Genomic DNA, 15634 nt, shown 5'->3' with positions numbered 1-15634 from the left:
AGCGGTCTGGGAGATAATGAATGCACTTTTCACGCGCGCAGATACGATAACCGTATAAACTTAACCGTATAAACCTAATCTCCTGCCTGATTAGTGGTAACTTCGCTCGAACGGTTAATTTCGTAAGACTCAGTCTCGCGATTTGCAATTCCCTCGAGAGAATCGCGATTCAAGTCGACGGTCTCTTCGCCACTGCTACTACCACCACCACCACCATCACCACCACCACCACCACCACCACCATTACCACTGTTAACAGTAGTTACATCCGTCGCTGACGCACTAACTACTCCAGTTGTATCACCCTACCTTTTCCTCGTCCTTGTCCCCCTTCCACGGGTGGCGACGTTCACCTTCACGTGTGTCCCGTACACGGCTGCTCTCCGCTGTTCCGCAGAATCCGAAGCCGCGCCGGTATATCCTCGCCGTGTTTCGCGAAAGGATCAAGATGGGGATTTATTGCCTGCAACAATCGTACCGCTCGTGACGTTAGAGCGCTTTCCGCACGTCGACGCGCTGCCACGGACGAATACCGAGAAACGTACGACACCACGGGAGGAAACTCTTTGCACGATCGGCACGCACGCGTCGGCGTGATTGACGCGCACTCGAGACAGATGCACGCCGTGTTGTCACATAAATATACGAAAAATCCCTTTGTGTCTCGCGATTAATTGGTCGTAAAATCGACCGCGCCGATCCCCACCGGTTCCCGCCGGTACTGCGTCGCGAATATTTTGCACTTTGCAACAATTCGTACGGAAAGCCCCGCGATGCATAACGAAGTATACAATTACACTTAATTGACGTTAATTTGAATATAATTTGAATTATATTTATTTCAAAACAAATCTCTATAATAATCTATATTACAGTTACTTTAATTATGTTCATTAAAAAAATTTTTGTGATTTATAATTTATATTTATAATTTGATTAAATTTTTATTTTAACGATTTAATAAACTCATAAATAAGTAAATTACACAAAGATTTTTTAAACAATAGCTTATTAGATTTTTAATAAAAATTTTTAATGAAAATCTAATAGAGTTATACATTAGATTTTTATTCAAAATCTAATAATATTGTGTAAGGTCATTCTTAGCTCACACTTTTCATGCAATTTGTTGAAGCTTTAATTTTTATTAAAAATCTAATAAAGTTGTATGAAAACTGATACAAAATATTCTGAATATAATGGACTAATATTATAGCTTTTTATAAATTCAAGAGAATTATCTTGTATTATTTAATTAAATATATATGTTATTTAATTAATAATTATAAAATTAATTAATAATTAATAAAATTAAAATAAAATAAATTAATAATTAATAAAAATATATTATTTAATTAAATATATGTATTAAATAGAGAATTCAGCTGGAACACGTGGCTCTTCTCTTCCTGTCTCCATCAGCTTTCAAACAATACATCACACAACGTGTCGAACGGAAGATTTCCAGACTCTCGTCGCCGCAAGATTCATCGGTTTCGCCAGTGGTCAATTGCAAAAATTGACCGCACGTCTGTGGTTCTCAATCGCCGACGAATGTCGGTGTTCGAGCCGGTCTACCATCGTCGCGCGATAAAAGTTCGCACTGCCGTACGTGGCTGCGTCATCCAGAGAAATGGAAGAAAAACACGGCGGCGCGTTGCGATAGCCGCGCTGCCAAGAGAGGCCCGCGGTCCCCGCGGATTGTTTCCGACTTGTCAAACATCGGCAAGACACGTCCGCGATCGTCACAGTCTGGACACGTTCGGTCAGTGCGAGGAGGTGAGGCATCGGGTGCGCCAGCACAATGCTCGTGCCATCGTCCGCCGCGTTTTTCCTGCTGCTGCGCCTGCTGGTCACGATCGCGGCCCATCCGATTCATCCGACAACATCATCAGAGATCGCGCGGCGACCCGACGCGTCGCCGAACAAGTGCTGCGTCGCCGGTTACGTGTTCAACGAGGACCTCGAGTGCGTCCACCATGCGAAGCTGGACCGATTGAACTACACCACGCACGATCATGCCTGGCGAACGATCTCGTCATCCCGGCAGCATCCGCAGCGGATCGTCACGGTGATCGCGTCCACGCAGGGCTTGAATTGCCGCGATAACGAGGAGGACAATGACAGTTCGAGACGCCGTCCACGCGATCTGCCGCACATCTATTCCATCTTTCGCGCGTTGAGGGACTATTGCATAGAGAATATGATCAACGGCACGACGGTGCTGATCAAGTGCGAGGAGGTCGGCTCGGGAGTGACTCCGGACGGAGAGAATTCAACGACGGTGGTGATGAAAACCACGAAAACGACGTCAACAACAACGACGACGGTCATTACCGTGACGACTGTCACCACTATTACCACCGTCAGCGTGGCGACGAACGTATCGTCGAGGGAGGGCGAAGAGGAGATCGTTCACCACTGCAACGATCTGCGGTCGTTGTTCTTCTGGGGCGCGCAGACCTACATGGACACCAACGTCGCCCACGTCGTCCTCTCGACGATCGTCGTCGTGGTGTACCTGTCCGTGCCGGAGCTCGGCAGGAGTATCTACAATCGCGCGGTGCTCCGTCACAACGTCTGCCTGCTGCTGCAGGGATGCCTGCTGACGTTTCTCGCCTACTGCAACCTGTGCGGCGTCCCGATGAGCGACGACTTCGAGACGCTCCTGTGGATACTGATGCAATACTTCACGAACGCCACGGTGTTCTGGCTGAACGTGATCTGCTTCGACATGGCCCTGTCCATCACGCGGTTCCGCTGGATGATGGGCTCGGGTCAGCAGACGAGTCGCGAGGAGAACCGGCGACTCCTGCTGTACGGCGTTTTCGCGTGGGGCGGCGCCCTCCTACCCGCCGTCGTCGCCGTCATCTTGGAATTCTGCCCCGGCATCTCGGAGGATCTCCCGCTCAAGCCGAATTACCGCCGTTACCACGGCGGGCCGAACTACGTGGTGAACATATATTTCTTCGGCATACCGCTGCTGACGCTCTTCTGGAACAATGTGCTATTCGCGTTCACCACGTACAAGATCATACGGATACAGCGTAGCACCGAGATAGCTACGAGGAATCACACCAACGTTCTCAGGAAGAAATACTTCCTCTTCTTGCAGCTGTACCTGCTGATGGGCGCCCCGTGGTTCTTCGGTCTGCTCCTCGCCTGCATGAACAATCTCGTGGTGATGAAGATATGCCGGCTGATATGGCCGATTCTGTGGCTCCTGATGCTGGCTACCCACAAGAAACTACGGCGGAAGCTCGTGAACAAGTTGCGGCGCGTCAAGAAGAAGAGGCCGGATATTATCACGACCATCTCCAGTAGACAGTTACAGTGCGCGATCTAGAATCGGCCTTCTCAGACCGCCGAAAAAAAAAAAAAAGAAAAAAAATGCATGCATGACGAATCGAGTTCTTATCAATTGCAACCGCAACCGCGTGAAAAATCGCGGGATACTCCTTCTATTGTCATACAACGTTACGCAATCTCGCTGCGGCGTACATACAGTTCCTCCTGCTCGTCATCGCGTTTCTTTCGCGCGAATTGCGCGTTCACGGGCATTTACATTATTTTCTTGCGCAACCCGTAGAAAACCCCCGTTTCTCGAGGAAAAGTAGGAAAAAAAAAAAAGAAATCAACAACGTCGCCGTCGCCGTCGCCGCGCCGTCGCAATATCCGATGCCGCGAACTGAGCGATGAGTCGTAGAAAAACTCGGGTACGCGGCGTCGTCGTCGCCCGGCGGGGATAATAAAGGAGCCCATGGCGCGACGTCGTTTCCTGCCGGGGTATTTTAATTACCGTATTCGCGACGCGCCATCACTCGCGCCCCCGCGCGCGCGCGCGCGCTCTCGCTCGCTCGTATTATTTCCTTCTTTTTTTTCTTTATGTTTTACAACGTGTAGAATATTAACCTGTTAGTGTACAACGCGAGCGATACATCAGCGGCTTTTTACGGCAACGGCGGGGACGATCCACCGCACCTCGGAAAGGCGCAATAAGAACGTGATTCTCTCACCTCTCGAGGGAAAAACCTCGCCTCCTCCCGTGCTAACAGGTTGAAATATGTATAACTGTAAAATGCACGAGAGATATTCTTTATTTTCTACCGCGTATGTCAATTTCGCATCCAAGATGCAAAGTCTCCGCCATTAAGGCAGTTATAGGTAATGTTCTCGTATAAATATCGTGGAAGCATTACATAATAGAAATTCTGAATATCTAGTCAAATGTGGGAGAATAAACAAGTCGTTTAAACAACAAATGAGGAACTTGCTGGAAGAAATTATCTCGAATCACGATCCTCCCGCTGGCGCAGTAACGATCGCGCGGAATCGATAAGCAAAAAACGGCCTACGGGCCTACTTATTAAAGCGATATTGATTTAACGTTCCCGGGTACGCCGGTATACGACAAAAACGAGAAAAAGAGAGGATCATCATGGTTCTCCTGAGCCAAGTACAATACCAGGATCAGATATTTCTGAGAATGTAATAAAGGACAGATATCGCGTGTGTCGCGTGTACACAATATAATAGGAGAGATAAAGAGATTAATATGACAATTAACTTGTCACTCGCGCGACTTGGTAGTCAGTAATTAATTGTAGCTGCGATAAATGTAACACTTATTATATACCAACTCGCGATTTACTTTACTATAAACAGGGCGAACCGAATTTTGGGAGAAAACCGTTCGATCAGCGCCACTCTGTATTATTTTAGGATGCGAGGGCACGATCAGCAAATAAATTCACATTGCAAAATTGTATAGAGAGATATTCGACGCGAACTCAGGGAATCTATCATCAGAACGAAAATATCCATGGCTAACATTTACGTAACAAAATGTAAACAATTTACAAATAAAAGCGTAGATTTGAACTGATAATACTTTTTTCATACATTTGGGTCCTTCTCACGAGCATAAAGCAAAAAAATCTTAATCCCTCATTCGGTTTGCAAAACAACGCCATCGATATATATTTTATTAGTACTTCAATCGCAATTATTTGTGTTAAAATATTGTATTAAAATTTATATATTAAAATATCGTCTTAAGCTTAATAAAATATCGTCGAATTTTATTTTTATCTCTATTGTCCGAGGTAACGTTCTATATACGTATTTTTTGAACGTACGTCCATACCTATTCATCTTGGGTTTTCCACACAAAGCTGCTAACTAGAAAGGCTTATAGTCAGCTAATCTTCGCAAGTATACATGAACGTGACGTGAGTCATCGCCTGGGTATCGCTGTCATAGATTGCATCAATATTTATGCCGTGCCGTTGCATCGCGTGTATGTGTGTGTGCGTGTGTGTATGTGTGTGTGTGTGCAGATTCGTGTATGTTATTTCGCGTTAAAACAAAAGCTAATTTATACGCGTCAAATTTTTTGCGTCGGTCAAGTCACTCGTGCGATTTTACGGACATCTCGTCGCGCGACGTGTATCCGCGCGATTTAGCGCATGAACAAATGCACAAAAAAAAAATATTACACGAAGTAATAATTGGAAATTTGACGTACGAGAGATATTACGTGTGACAAGCACGCTTCGTTAGCGGGAGGACTCCGTTGTCAAGAGATATTTTCGGTGATCATTATGTCCGACCGGCCTTTTAAAGCCCGAAACGCTTTTCATCCCGCGGATCCGCCGCACGGCATGCAAAATTACGATGTGGGCGCGCTAATGAGAGATCAGAAGCAAGCTTTGAACAAAATGAAAATGATCACTCGAAAGGAAAACGAAGTTTACCTTAAATCGCACCCGGAAATCAGAGGCTTGATCGGCACTTTACTGAGGTACACTTAATACTTTATATAATTGCTTTCGAAATAACATACGTATTTTGTTTGAATTTATACTCAGTTCTGTTGTAATTATTATACTTATGTTTTGTTATAGTTATATTTATACGAAAAGGACAGTTTTGCTAAAATATCTAAAATTTTAATTAGATACAGATTTGAAAATAATTTTGTTAGATTTTCAAAATAATTATGTAGAATATACAAGCATAATTATAATGCTGCTAAAAAATTTTGACATGCTAGCAATCAGTTTAACCGTTCTAATTATTTTTACACAATTATTTGGTCTAACAAAATTATTTTCAAATTTGTATCTAGCTAAATTTCTAGATACTTCAGCAAAACCGTTCCCCACCGTAAATTTCACATTCCACGTGTGTGGAATTTATATTCAATTTGTGTCCCTTCTGTAATAATAATTTTATTAAAAAAAACGCGAAACGCCAATTATAATATTTGATACGCGACGAGAATATCGTTCGAGATTAATGATACGTCATTAAAATCGCTCTCGCAGGCACGTCCTATCGAAGCAGCCGCTCATCGATATTCCCGAGGTAGTGGGTACATTTTTCAACAGGCCACGTCGTGAAATTGTTGCTGACCTTTTGGATTACTTGTCGTCCGCCGATAAACGATCGGCCATAACGGACGATCTTCGGCGGGAAGTATTTCGTACGGTCTGCAGCGATGAAACTCACGGTAGCGACGATTCGAGCTCGCAATCCGATGCTGGCTCGTGCAAATGCCCGAGTGTGTGTGGCAGTTTCTAATAGTAGTCCAAATATGCTCGACTTACATGGTTATATCCGTGCGATCTTTATACGAAAAGAGAGAAGCAACACGAAATATAAATCTTACTACAATTAACCTTTAAACCACCACGCCCAAAAAATCACGCACTAACCACAATGTCGGTCTGACAGACCGCTATTATACTCTCGCTAATTTTATAAGTTAATTATAATAAAAATTATGTATGTTTTCTAAATACTTGTTGATGGGGAAAAGGAAAAACTATGTTTTAATGTGAGAGTTAACAAAAAAATCTCATATACAATGTAGAAATAAAATATGTTTAAATGGTGACAAATAAGAAAATTGTTGACAAGTAGTGTTCCGATAGCGGTAAGACCGATATAGTGGTTTAAAGGTTAAACATGGCACAATTAAATACAATCCAAATCGCGCGAACTTTTCATAGATTTCAAAATCAAATTAGCTCGACTTTCGTATCGGGGAGCATATAATCCCGACTGTGTTGTGAAGACCCGTCCTCTTTATATAGAACGCTATGTAAATATTATACCTGCCTGTCATTAATTTACCGTATATTAAAATCCGAGCCTTATTCTCCACTAATGTTTACCTCCCGCACGTCAATACGTGATTATACACACGGATGCATCATACAGTTGCGTATATACGCATTTAAATCGCGCAACCGGTTATGCACCGCGTGTATACAGTGTTGTTGCCTTATTAATCCAAGCCTTACCCTATTTATTTTGAACCGTCCAACACAAGCGCGCAGTGCGAAAAACCATTATTTGTAATTAATGCGCGCGACACACAGGGAAAGTAACGACCGCGTTATCGATTAGACGACAAAAAAAAAGAATGTAGTGCGAAAACGCGGTTACGCCCGAGTTACCCTGACAATATTCAGCGACAATATTTATCTGGTCATGCTAACGACAGCGGTTATCTTGCAGAGTAATATGATGGGCGGTTAGGACCGGTTGCAGCGATGCCGATCGGCGCTAACCTCGATTAATTAAATTTTGTTACTTCATGTACGGGGTGTACCGCGGCGATTACTTTAACGACGGTCCCGCCGATCCAATCCCATATCAATTTTTCTTCGACCGAGAACGCCCGGGCGCGGATAGTCATCTCGAGCCACGGTGAAACTGTGTCGCATTTTCGGTCAAAAAAAAAAAGAAAGAAGACGAAAAGTCGAGATCGTTGAATTTTAACAGGCTGCAATGAATACAATGAATGCGAGCTATGCTGAAATTTTCCCCGAGTAGAAGAAAAGTTGACTGCGGATTTTGATCTTTCGGAACGTGCGCGATCAAGATTTAAACGTATCGCTATCACGGGGGGGACACCGTGTATATCTTAATTGGACCGCCGACGAGATGAAAACAGGGATCACCATTAAGAATCGGTTAGGGCTGTCAGTGCGATTTATCGTGGAGGGAAAACTCTCGTTTCCGTCGCCGTCGTCACGTTCGGCTCGATCGGCCGCCGTGTCACGCGATTAGTCGCAGAGCGAGATTAATCAGGCCGCGAGTAAAACCAACAGGAAAAAAAAGAGAGAAAGAGAGAAACGCTCGTGGAACGAAGGAAAGCGACGCCACCGTCGTGGCGCGTTGTAGACCAAGTTGTAGTCGCCGGGGTAGTAGTTTCCGCTTGCTTGCGCGCGGAGGGAATTGTTGGGGATGTGCTCGCGCTCAATTGTCCGCTCGAATTCCGGTACGCGCGGGTGTCTCTCACACACACACACACATACACACACCCACATACAGCCGTTCTTTCATTCTCCGTTATCTCCTGATAAACCACCGTCCCGCCGTCTTCCGATTGCGACTGCAAACACGACCGCCGAAGCCGCTCCTCCCGGGTTTTTTTGCAGGTGTCGTGCATCCTTGGTCGCGATACGCGGCCGGAACATGCACGCTCGTGCACACGCGGAGGCACTCCACATCAGGCGGGAGAGACTCGAGGGAAGGGAAAAAAAATGCGACAAGTACCTTAGATAAGTGCCTTTCGATGCTAGAAACGCAGCTGCTGTCGAGGCAGATCCCGACGCATCCTTCGGCGGTTGTTACGCCGTGGATCATCGGGGCTGAGAGGCGGTGACAAGGGCGTGCGACGAGCGTGGCGCGCGTCGCGACGAAGGGAAATATAGAGGCGAACTCCGCAAATATTTCCGAGAGCGGGGAGGAGAGTGCGAGGTCGAAAAAGTTTTCGGGAAAAATACTTTGGGCTCGACAATGTTTATCTGGTCGGCCTGGCGCGGCGCGGGCTTCCAGGAACCAACCTCGCGCCGCCGTCGCCGCCGCCGCCGCCGCCGCGGCGCTTGAGGAAGCGAGACGGAGAGAAATTTTATGAAGTCGACCGTTTCGGCAACAAATAAAGCTCGAAACTCCCTCGCCTCAGAAACGCGGGTAGGTAAACTCTCTCTCTCTCACCCCGCGATTCTTCTTTCATACCGCAAGTTACTTTTTTTTTTCATTGAATATTCCGCGGATGAAGAGCCGATGTGCTCCGCAATCCGGTTTTACGCGATAATTCCTTCATGACCCAGATCTTTGATAAATTTGTAAAATGTAATACGCGTCCACCCGCGGAATAAAGGGTTTTCGGGTAATCCGCCAAATGCGTTTATACGCGACGGACGATATTAATTGTAAATTGTTGATTTCCGCAATATTGATATATGAAATTTTCCAATCGTTATCACTCCCGACAGAGGATTTCAGGAAATTCATAAATTTAACGTACACATGACGTTACGTATTTAATGCAGTACGTACATTTAATATCCTTCCTCGATGGCAAACACGACGAATACAAATTCAACTTCGTAATACCTACTCTCGCTCCCCGTTTCTTCGTCTCAGTCTTATTTTCGACGAGCCGCGGGCGAGACAATTCCCAGAAGATAAACAATCCGAACACGCGCGCGCGCGCGCTCGGGTTCTAACTATTATAATTTCTTAGGAATATTTTCGACCTCGTCATCTTTCCAGATCTATCCTTTCGTTCTACAAACGATTTTCTTTCACAATAATATCCCGGAATATTTACTCAGGACAGCCCGCGGTGTGTCCGGATCTGTGAGTGCGAGAGACGGAACGCAAAAAGAGAGTCTTTCGCGCATGCAACTCACCTCTGGTATAGGACGGCAGTTAGGCGCCGCCGAGGAGTTTTCTATTAGCGAGCATCGTCGGCGTCGTCATCATCGTCGTCGTCGTTCGCGCGCACGCATGTATCAACACAGAGGCGTATATATATGCGGTTCGTAACCGCGTGGTCGATGGGCATCGCCCGGCCGCCCGCCGCCGCCGCCGCCGCCGCGTCGGTGAGCCGCTTACGTTAGACGCCCGATGTTGAAAGAGCCGGTCGAGAAACAGAGCTGTCTCTACGCGCCCCGCGAACCCCGTGAACGCGGTGATCAGAGATCAGGAGACGCGGGTAGAGTCTCGCGTCGAAAATACTTTTCGCTTAGTATCTTTTTATGAAAAAGACGCTATATCGTATCAAAACGGGAAACACCTATAGAAGTGAATTATTGAGTAGAATATAGAATATTTATTTACTTTTAGCGTTTAGAGAAATGAATTATGGTTCTTTTTCAATAAATTAAATTAAACGCACATCAGGAGACCATGATCGTGATTGGGAGACTTCAACGCGACTCGATATACAATCGCAATGCACGGAGAGGATTTTATTTTAAAATTTACTCTGTGAAAATCATATTAATCATGTAGGACAACATAGTATTTCGACAAATTTTATGTGATTTTTCACTATTTTTTAAAATATATACTATCACAAATTTATTGTAGTGCACAATGAAAAAACACAGAGAAAATCACATAACATTTGTCGAAATACTAAATATGATGTCCCATAATTAACATGATTTTCAGGATAAATTTTAAAAGAAAATTCTCTCCGCATGGAATTAAACATTTCTACTATATTCCAGGTGCAACATAGAAGCAAATGACGTCATAATGACGTCAATTCTTACATTATTTATGACATATCAAGTGGCAAATGAAGTCATAATGACGTCCATATGATATCATATGACTTTATAATGATAGCATTAGGTATGACTTTTGTGTTCTACCTGGGATCTCGCATGATATAAGACTCCTCGTATCGTGCGGAATACGCAATTCTTTGCCCCATAAACCCCATGCGGCTTTATCACTTCGCGTTTTTGCCACTTCGTTCATCCGCGTTACGACGAAAGTTCGGAAATGATTGTAGCATCACTGCGCTTGGATTTCGACATTTTACGTAATGTTTGATGTTTACCTGCAGATAACAGTGGCCGGTTCCACGATGTCTGTGGGACTAAAGATCTTCGTGTACTTAAAGGTATTTTGTGATCTACCAACTGGACGCGAAATGTAAATAAATCAACGCAAACGTCAATGTAAACGTCATAAATAACAATAGTCCCGTTCGCGACCATCTGTTTATTTCGATTTCTGTCGTATCTAAAAGTATTTTTGAACGGCGACGGATTTATCGCCGTATTCCGATCGCGAGCGAACTATCCATTATCGAAGTTGGATAGTTCCCGCGAGAATATCCGATTAGGGAAACTAATTAAACTACTTGCCAGAAAGGAGATTCACCTGCAGACTTCTATATAATGTTATAACATATTATAAAATAAAATTTGTATTAAATATACTAAAAATATATTAATACATCATGCAATACATCACAAATATATATTAAATACATTAAGCTTATAATGGATCGCCCGTTCGGCTGGATATCGGCTGGGGATTCGCGCCTACCTAAGCCTACGATCCTGCGTCCCGCTGCCGTCGACGCGGAGCCGTGTTGTATCCCCCGAGCCGCCCGCGATCGCGGGGGAAGCCGCGAGGGCCGAAGACGGCCGAGCGCGGCCGATGAGCCGCGTGGCTCTCACGGGGAAATCTGTTCGCGGCGCAGCGGGTCCTGGGTGTCCCGAGAAACGCGGAGAAGAGAAGACAGCGACGGGGAAACGAATTCTCGAACGGTGCTTTCCGATCCCGGCGTAGGTGGTGTCCACCGAATGCAGACGGAATGCCGATCGGAACGCGTAATCGTTGTTAATTGTCGGTGCGAGGCGAATCCATCACACGCGGCTTATCGCCGCGATAATAAGTCGCAGACGGTGATCGAACGTGGTGATTTATTTACGAGAATTCTCGTAAATAAATCTAACATCCTCCGCCCTCCCCGCCCCCTACCCCTCTCCACAATTCGCGGAACGCGTTTATCTCCTCCGCGCTTCCTGGCGCCATCATTGAAATTTTCATCAAACGGAGGGAGGCGAATCTTGACGCGGCAAAATGTCAATAAAGTTTCACCCTGAAGTTTATCTTTTTAATAATAGATTAGACAATAACATCAAACGGAATGTTTTCTCAGGGATTCTGGATAGCGCCTCGAAGAGCATTGTCGAGAAGTATTGTGATTTACAAATCAAGACTGAATAAAACGGCGTTATTATATACACTTCTTAGTATTACGCCGAAAACGTAAGGTTGGCGCCCTCCGTATTTCCGCGGATCCTCCTTTAAATTTAATCGCCGGAGTTATTCTCGAAACGTGTCAGAAATCGATTCGTTTCGTCGTCCTGTGTTTAAATAAGTATATCGAAATTAAATCATCGGAGAGAGTCGTTACATTTTACGAGACGTTTTGTATTTTTTATGTTGAAAAGGGTCGAGACAAGATATATGAAAATATCGTGAAACATCCATTTTCTCCTCGATAAGGATTGATGAGGAGGAATGATCTCACCTAATAATTTATACGCAGACTGACGGCAGAACTCGAGATTTACCTTAAGAAAAAAAAATTCTAATCTATGTAAGAATAAAAGAATAAGGGAGCTTACTTTTTATTCCCCGCGGTGTTTTCAGCGGTGTTTTCGGAGCTCCATTTGTTCCTAGAAACGAATAGCCCCCCCCGAAGAATCTTAAATGACCAAAAACGAATTCCCTCTCGCCATCCCTTAATTGTTCCCCGAGAGTAGGAGAAAAAAGCACGGTAACATTTTACATGGATCACCCTGTACGTGGCATGGGTTTAAGTCCTGCCGAGTCGCGCAGATGGCGCTGGCCGGCGCGCTAAATATGCGGGCGCTTGCGTACCCCGCGCCAGTCGCGGATCGGCCTTCGCGCATCGTGGGTGATATCGCTCGCTCGCTCGTATTTCCCCGCCGTGCTCGCCGCTACTTACGGTCACGTCTCTCTGTTTTCGTTTCGCGAGCGCGAGCGGACCGGCGCGGCGCGGCGCCCGAACGAGCACGTTCCGTGGACACGCGCGCGGTGCACCGCTGTATATCCAACAAAACGAGTGACACCCGGGCAATGAGCGTCCGCGACGGCGGCAGTGGCGGCAGTCCGGGTTGACGTCCCGCGGGATTTGCGTCGCGTTTCGCGAGAGTAACGGTCGTTTCCCCCCGGCTCGTTTCGAGTGACATTCGCGGCGCGCGGCGATAAACATCGATCGGGCCATCGTTCGCTCGCTCGGCGATCCCCTTCCCCCTCCCCACCACCACTGTCTCCTCGCTTCGATCGAGGATCGATCGCGCTCTCTCTCCCCCGCCGCACGCTACCTCCCCCCCACCCGAGATGGATCATCAGACGGAGCAGCGGCGCGCGCGCCGCGACTGTTGACGCCGACCGACCGACCGACCGCGCGACTCACGGAGTCACGGATTATTCTCCCCCTCGGCGCGCGCTCGCTCGGCGTTCGTCGCTCCCGTAGAATGGACACTCGCCGTCGTGACGACGGCGTTGTCAGCGGTGCGGTGCGCGCATCGATCAACCCGTGAGGAGCCGCGGACGACCCTTCGCTGTGCTTAAACGAAGCGCGAACGGCGGCGACGACGACGACGAGGCGAAGAGCTTCGAAGAGTGTTCCGCTCACCCTTCCCTCCCCCAGGGACGCCGTCGTTCAGTTCCGCGTCGCGTATTATCGATAACGGATACGGCATAACTACGTGGGAAGGAGAGGGGCGGGAGGGAGGAATGGATATTCGCCGCCGCTCTCGTCCCCGTGCAATGGCAGACGCGGCCGCGGACCGGCCGCGACGAGCGACCCGGCTGAAGTAAAAGCGACGGGGAGCCTCTCTCGGCCCGAAGTGCGGATTCGACGGCGCGACGCGCGGTCATCGATACCCCCCTCGCGCGTGTGTGCGTGCGCGCGCGCGGCCGCGCGTGAACGCGGCGCCAAAGTATTATTCCGCGTATGTGTGTGGTGCGTCGAAATATATAAGAGGAAAATAATAAGAAAGGAGCAACGTCCCCCGTCCGTCCGTCCGTCAGCAGCGTGGCGTGGCTCGAAGAAGAGGAGATTGGCCGTCGTTAACGAGGATCGTCGTCGTAGCGGCCTGTAACGGCCCGATGACTCGCGTGTGTTGATCGGCGAAGGGTGCCTCGATCCTCTAACCTCCCCCTTCCCGCCCCCTCCCCCATCACTCTCTCTCCCCCCGTTTCGGTGGTGTGTGCGTGCGTGCGACATCTCGGGGACAGCACGACGGAGAAGAAAAAGGGTACGACGACGCGCGACGGGGGCAGCCCTCGGATACATTAATGAAGATGTGCCGCGGATTGATCGATCGGTTGCTCCTGCTAGCGGCGTTCGGCATCACAGTCCAAGGTACAGTGTGATTTCTCTCTTTTCTCTTTCAATTCGACCCCCCCTTTGTTCATTTCGCATGTGCCCCCGCGTGTTCCTCTATACCCCTCGCCCCTTCCTCCGGGTTCCCCCCCGGCGTGCTTTTACGGGTCCATCGTGTGTGCCCCGCGCCGTGCGTAAATAATGTTGCACACATATAGGGTGTTCTCGTTGCACGCGGCGCGACGCGACGCGACGCCGCCGCGTCGGCGGCGCTCCGCCGTTTAAACGGAATCCCTGATTTTCCCACGGATTTCTGTTTATCTCTCTCTCTCTATCTATCTATCTATCTATCTTTCTCTCTCGATCGCATTTATAACAGATGCGGAGCACAGAGGCTCCCGGCTGGAAAACGTCGAGCGATTCGATCAGCGCGGCGTCGCGCTCTCCGCGCGACGACGACCGACGGCGTCGGCGGTGGCGGTGAATCCTATTCGCATAAATTGATTTGCGCACCCTCTCTCCCATTGTTTCGTCGATCGCGTTCCACCGAATACGCGCAAATCGAGTTCGAGCGCGTAACGAGAACGCACTTCGCGTCAAGTATTACAGTTAAAGTCGTCGAGGGAAAATGGACCTGGACGACTTCCCGTCGTTACCAGGCCGAATCGCAACACCCAAAATTCGGATTGACTTATATCGCTCTCTCTCTCTCTCTCTCTCTTTTTCATCTCGTAAAGTCCACGTAACGAAAATACGTCGATATCTCTCCGTTGATTTCCGGTCTATTTATTTACAACGGTAGATTAACTCGCACGCGTTTGGTCAAACATTTGCGTTTTAGATAAAACAGGGGAGATAAGATTCGTAGGGCTGTGAGGATCCAGGACTGTGAGCAGGACGTACAAATGGGGGATAATGATTCACGTCTCGGATTGCAACAAATATACATGCAAACGCATTTTACGTACTTTTGTTTACGACAGGAGCGAGGAAAAGGGGAAAAGAGAGAGAGAAAGCGACGGAGAGAATAATATTCGCGGCGACAAATCGAACTTTTACCTCAGTTTCTGGCGATAGAGGTTACAATATTGGTTACACGTAATTAGTTACAATTGTAGAACGAGTTATAATTTACGGGAGAAATAACGCGCCCTGTTGTGTGTGTATGTGTATGTATATACATTTTTACCGCAACGTCACACAATGTGTGTGTATGTGTACATTTATTATTAATTGCATCCAATCGTGTAACAAATAATATATAATTGATTAAACTGCAAGCGACTTTTAATCGTTTAAACGGGGAACGATTATTAAAGACTTCCGAAAGAGCGTTTTCGATTCGCCGGCATCCATTAATACTTACGTTACTCGGACTCTCTCCCGGTATCATTTCGTCCCGAAATCAACTCTGTTAACCCCTCAATTACTTTGATGGAGGCA

At 47.1% G+C, this 15634-nt stretch overlaps 3 protein-coding genes across 3 annotated transcripts in view; all 3 read left to right on the top strand.

Annotated features, from left to right (window-relative positions):
* The first annotated feature begins 374 nt into the window (after nucleotides 1–374).
* LOC105451601 lies at nucleotides 375–4881 on the top strand. Its single transcript, XM_011692160.1, has 2 exons — nucleotides 375–785; nucleotides 1377–4881. Exon 2 carries the CDS (start codon nucleotides 1805–1807, stop codon nucleotides 3344–3346), a length of 1542 nt encoding a protein of 513 aa, XP_011690462.1. The 5' UTR covers nucleotides 375–785; nucleotides 1377–1804; the 3' UTR covers nucleotides 3347–4881.
* A 472-nt stretch (nucleotides 4882–5353) lies between these two features.
* LOC105451600 lies at nucleotides 5354–7180 on the top strand. Its single transcript, XM_011692159.1, has 2 exons — nucleotides 5354–5803; nucleotides 6330–7180. The coding sequence occupies exons 1-2, from the start codon at nucleotides 5604–5606 to the stop codon at nucleotides 6583–6585; spliced, it is 456 nt and encodes a 151-aa protein (XP_011690461.1). The 5' UTR covers nucleotides 5354–5603; the 3' UTR covers nucleotides 6586–7180.
* Nucleotides 7181–14096: 6916 nt separating this feature from the next.
* LOC105451599 (roundabout homolog 2-like) overlaps nucleotides 14097–15634 on the top strand; it is a 96425-nt gene continuing 94887 nt past the window's right edge. Inside the window, exon 1 of the mRNA XM_011692158.1 lies at nucleotides 14097–14230. Coding sequence (XP_011690460.1) covers nucleotides 14164–14230 — 67 coding nt within the window. The 5' untranslated portion in view covers nucleotides 14097–14163. The remainder of the gene's footprint in view (nucleotides 14231–15634) is intronic.

The sequence above is a fragment of the Wasmannia auropunctata genome, unplaced genomic scaffold, assembly GCF_000956235.1.
Source record: "Wasmannia auropunctata unplaced genomic scaffold, wasmannia.A_1.0 LD336049.1, whole genome shotgun sequence".
Taxonomy (NCBI): Eukaryota; Metazoa; Arthropoda; class Insecta; order Hymenoptera; family Formicidae; genus Wasmannia; species Wasmannia auropunctata.
This window is presented reverse-complemented; position numbering and strand designations above follow the sequence as displayed.